The sequence below is a fragment of the Centroberyx gerrardi genome, chromosome 5 (genome assembly GCF_048128805.1).
Source record: "Centroberyx gerrardi isolate f3 chromosome 5, fCenGer3.hap1.cur.20231027, whole genome shotgun sequence".
NCBI lineage: Eukaryota > Metazoa > Chordata > Actinopteri > Beryciformes > Berycidae > Centroberyx > Centroberyx gerrardi.
The window spans coordinates 31459057-31463750 of record NC_136001.1 but is presented as its reverse complement, the minus strand read 5'-3'; the positions used below and the strand labels follow the sequence as shown (position 1 = coordinate 31463750).

The following is a 4694-nucleotide window of genomic DNA, read 5'->3' as shown; positions in this document are numbered from 1 at the left end:
CCATGGGTGACTTTGGAAATTACTGTACACTTTCTCACTCCGCTGAAGTTTTCACTAAGTTGAACTGACATAAGCAGCTAGGTGAAAAGGTGCAGAACGCGGCGGAGCATTTGGCTCCAATTCAGCCGCCGTGGAGCTGCGATTAAGGCGGAGAGGCAGAGATGGGCCGTCACTGAGAGGTGTGACCGGGAGAAATAATGGATTTCTTAGAGCCGCCACCTCTTTACACCTTTTACAGAACACCTACTATGGCGAGGAGCGAATCAAACAGATGAGATTTTTTTTTTTTTTTTTTTTTTTTATGGAATCACATCAGCAGAAGCAAAGTTCTCAGTCAGCTGCCCAGGGAAAATTGGACTGCTGCAGGGATGGGTAAGTCCTGAGAGTACACAAGCTTTTTATTTGCATCAATATTCTACCTGATTCGCCTTCCCATCTTGAGTAATGCGGCTCAAGACGGCGTAGAGGCGGTGGAGACCAGTCGGTCGTATTAAAGGGGGATAAAGTAAGCATGGCCCGAAGCCTCAGTGACGGATAGTATTGGAAAAAATATTTGGTTATTACACTATCTCACTATCAAGTAAAGACCAGAGTGAAAAGCTTGACGGCAGAATCAATTCAAGTTAAAAGTAAAATAGTATTCAACTGAATTATTAGTCAAATGCCCCATTAATTCTGGTCTTAAATAAAAGCCAGTGCACGCTGAAGCCTGTTTACCCATCCCTGTTATAGCATCCTCATACATAATATCATAAATAGTCTGTTCTGAGCAGCAGTACTCAGGGCCATAATTCAACCAGCGTCACAGTCTGTTAAAGGATAAAGCGCCAACGGAGACGGGGCGAGCGCAAACCGGCGACGCCCCCGTCACACCTCCGTCTCCTGATCCCTCCGTCGTTCCACTTCCTTGCCTTCCTCTTCCTCCGTCGCCTCCTTTTTCTTCTTCTTCCGCCTGCGGCAGAAGCCGTTCAGGCCACAGAAGCAGGCGAAGGTGAAGGGCATGGCCTATCTGACGCGCCGCATCCACGTGAACCTGCGGAGGGAGAGGGAAGGAATGGGGGGGGGGGGGGGGGGGGAGGTAGAGAGGGAGGGAGGAGGCGTTAAAACATGTCTCCCTCATCTGGTAATCTGCCAGTCACAGCCAAGATATCACAGTGCAAGGAGTCGTCTCCGAGACGTCTTTTGAAATCTGAAATCAAAGAAAAAGAAAGGAAACTTTTATTCTTTGTGCATATGAAGCCACGGTGAGTTTTCTGAGTAGACTGCTTAGGCGGTTAAAGTTTAAGATGAAGAGATTTCTCCTTGCATAATTAGGCTACATTGTTTCACTTTTACAGTTAAAATTATTTTTTTTAAGTAAATATATTAAGTGCAGTTGCCATGCCACACCATTTGGTGGAGGCTTTTATCCATAACGCCTTATAGGCTACCATGAGTGCATCCATCTTTAGCACTGACCTTATTCACACGGCGGCCATTTTGAACACTCGGGGAGGGAAACACTACCCAGAAGATTGGCATATAGCTAGCATTACTTCAACACAGTGATGTTAAGATAAACAGTTATCAATATAATATAGTTAGCAATTGGGAACAACAACAACTGCTTGAATTTAGCAGAGAAGTTAGCTAGCTTACTAGCTAGTTAGTAGCTAACTAGCTAGTTCTGCTAGTTTCTGGTAGCTAGCAAATATAGCAAATAAGGAAACACCTAGGAACATCATATTTGTAGGATGCTATGCATATACAGATTTGTAGTTTTTGCCGGTAACTGTTGAGAGAGTCATCAGTGTAAGTTTTACTCATACATATTAATGTTTTTTTTGATATATGTCTTATGTTTATGTTTATGTTTGCCATTTGTGTTGACTGTAGTGTTTAATGTATGTTTTTAAATGTGGACCCCAGGAAGACTAGCTGTGCTTTAGGGCAAAGCTAATGGGGATCCTAACAAATAAACAAATAAACAAATAAACAAATATTAAAATGTGAACCTATATCCTTCAGATTCATTCGTTTCTAACATGCTTTTCAGTGGGTAATCTGTGAAATGATTCAGGTTTGTATGAAGTGCATGTTTGTAGCCCAGCCAGCCCAGCTTCTTTCGGGTAGAGTTTCCCCCCCCCGAGCGTGACGTAAATTCAAAATGGCTGCCGTGGGACGAAGGTCTACTGGAGGCCCCGGTGGGAATGGAACCCCAGGAAACTGCTGTCATGTCGGTGGCTTCAAATCTCACACTTCTCAGATTTACCACCATCTATTTCACCTGTACCCCCTGATAAATTGATATAATACTGCAGGAGGCTCGAGTCAAGGATGTATGTAGCAGACAGCTCGATATAATCCTCTAGACAGTGTGTGTGTGTGTGTGTGTGTGTGTGTGTGTGTGTGTTCATGCACGTTTTTGCAGTGCTGTCAGTGAGAATCTCAGTGCAGAGAAAGTTGCTGAGGGTCAATCAATAGGTCAGCCTGGACTTTTGCTAACAAACACACACACACACACACACACACACACACACACACACACACACTGCAGTAAAGATTGGCATGGCAGCCTATTGAGCCCTGCCACTCAGGGAGGAGGAAAAAAACCGTATTGTCCATTACATTTCTTCTCATATTTTTCTTCACCTGAACATCTAAAGGATAGCATTTGCACTTCAGTTACTCTCTTTCTCTTTCTCTCTCTCACGCACACACACACACCTACACACACACACACACAGCCAAAAGTAGTCTTGGCTCACTGAAGAAACTCCCAACGTTAACATTTTTTGCCAGTGTGCTAGCAGCCAATCACAGACAAGCATTGAGATTAGGAGACGGGCGGTGAAACTGAGAGCTTCATTAAATACCAACCTGAGTCAGCACTAGCAAGCCTGGCTGGGGAGTGTGTGTGTGTGTGTGTGTGTGTGTGTGTGTGTGCATTTGTGTGTATGTGTGTGTGTGTGTAAAGCCAGAAAAAAAAGAGAGCGCTCCTGCGAGAGAGAGAGCGCGAGTGGGTGACAAAAACACAGACACAGACCAAACATAAAGTGTCTCTACACGTGTGTGTGTTGGTGTGTGTGCATTTGTGTGCAAGTATGTGTGTGTGTGTGTGTGTGTGTGGCCATAGGGATTGACACGCGGCTCAACCTGTCTCACACGGTGGCAATTAGCTGAGCCAGACTCTGGGCTGCCTGCAAGCGGAGACTAAAACGCCTCGGGCCATGCAGTGTGTCTCCGCATATACGTACGTATGTGAGCATATACTGTGTGTGTGTGTGTGTGTGTGTGTGTGCTATTAAACCTCGCTCTGCCCTCCTTTTATCCCTCCTCTGTCATTCCATATATCCATCTAATCCTCCTCTGCAGATCTCCCACTCTGTACCCAATGGCTTTAGACCCTATGTGACATGCCAGAGAAAATCACATAGGAATAGAAAGCCATAAAACACAGCAGCGAGCCAGTCACGCCGGTAGCAGGAGCAAACTTTTCTCTTTTCACCCCCACCTCTGCGCCGCCACCGCCGCCGCCGCCGCCACATTGATCCGTGTACGTACATACGTGCGCGTGCGTACGTGCGCGGCGCTGCATGCCTTTAACACCCTCGGCTCGGCTGACAGCTTACAAGGCCCTGCAGAGGATTTACAACAGTGCTGAGACACCTCTCTCCGCTGTGTCTCCTTCTCGTCTCCTGTGTATCCGCCAATCCCTCCCCACCCTCGTCCTTCGATCTCTACTACCCCCCCCCCCCCCCCCATCCTCCCGATCCCTCCCCTCCCCTTCCCTTCTCTGTTCCTGGAGTTATCCCCCTCGCTCGCTCGCTCGCTCTCTCTCCCATCCCGGCCAGCCACGCTCCCAGCCAGCCGAGTCGGTGGCGGTGTCTTGTTTTTGTGGTGTGTAATTACGAGGGGTGCGTTCGCAGGCGAGCGCGGAGATGAGACAGATGAAAACACAGCCTGCAGACCCTCTGAATTATTAACTGGCTGAATATGGATGAGTCAACGTTAACAGAGGGAGAGACAGAGAGAGAGAGAGAGAGAGAGAGAGAGAGAGAGAGAGAGAGAGAGGGGCAAGGCAGCCCACGTGCATCCACAAATACACACATAAATGTACAGCTAGAGGCCCGTACGCCGCGTGGCACGATGCGTGAGCGAAGCTTCGCTGGATGCAAACCAGGGTGAGACCGATATGTCGGTTGGCCGATATTGGCCTTTTATTAAAAATGGGAAAACTGCATTGATAATATTTGATAATTTCATTGTTAGATGATGTTTTTGTAGCTTAATTCTTCATTTAAAGGCAGTAATGCCATAAAGTCTGAGGTTCAGTGGAGAGTTTTAGTGTCCCATGATGGTCTAAATGCTGTTTCAGAGGCTTTTCCACCCTGACAAGAATACAATTCTGGGGGAAACACTGAAAATGGTCGAATTCATAGATTGTTGAGAACAAATCAATAATATCGGTGCTGGTATCGGCCTTCCAAAACCCATATCGGTCGAAAACCCCAACGCAATCCTCTGAAGTCTACTGTATATCTGGTGAGCTTCTTTGCAGTCTGGAGGGGAATCCTTTCTTTTCGAGGGACAGCATTTGGAACAAGAAGGGGGGAGTGGGAGGGCGAGAGAGCTGGAGAGACACGTAAAGATAAGAAGAAGTGAGACATAAAGGGAAGGAAAAAAGAAAATGGAGAAAGCGATGCTCAAAGAGA

General features: G+C 46.8%; 1 protein-coding gene across 1 annotated transcript; it reads right to left on the bottom strand.

The window, feature by feature from the left end:
* Positions 1–867: 867 nt before the first annotated feature.
* blacat1 (BLACAT1 overlapping LEMD1 locus) lies at positions 868–1002 on the bottom strand. Its single transcript, XM_078283376.1, has one exon. The coding sequence runs from the start codon at positions 1000–1002 to the stop codon at positions 868–870; it is 135 nt and encodes a 44-aa protein (XP_078139502.1).
* Between the last annotated feature and the right edge of the window lie 3692 nt (positions 1003–4694).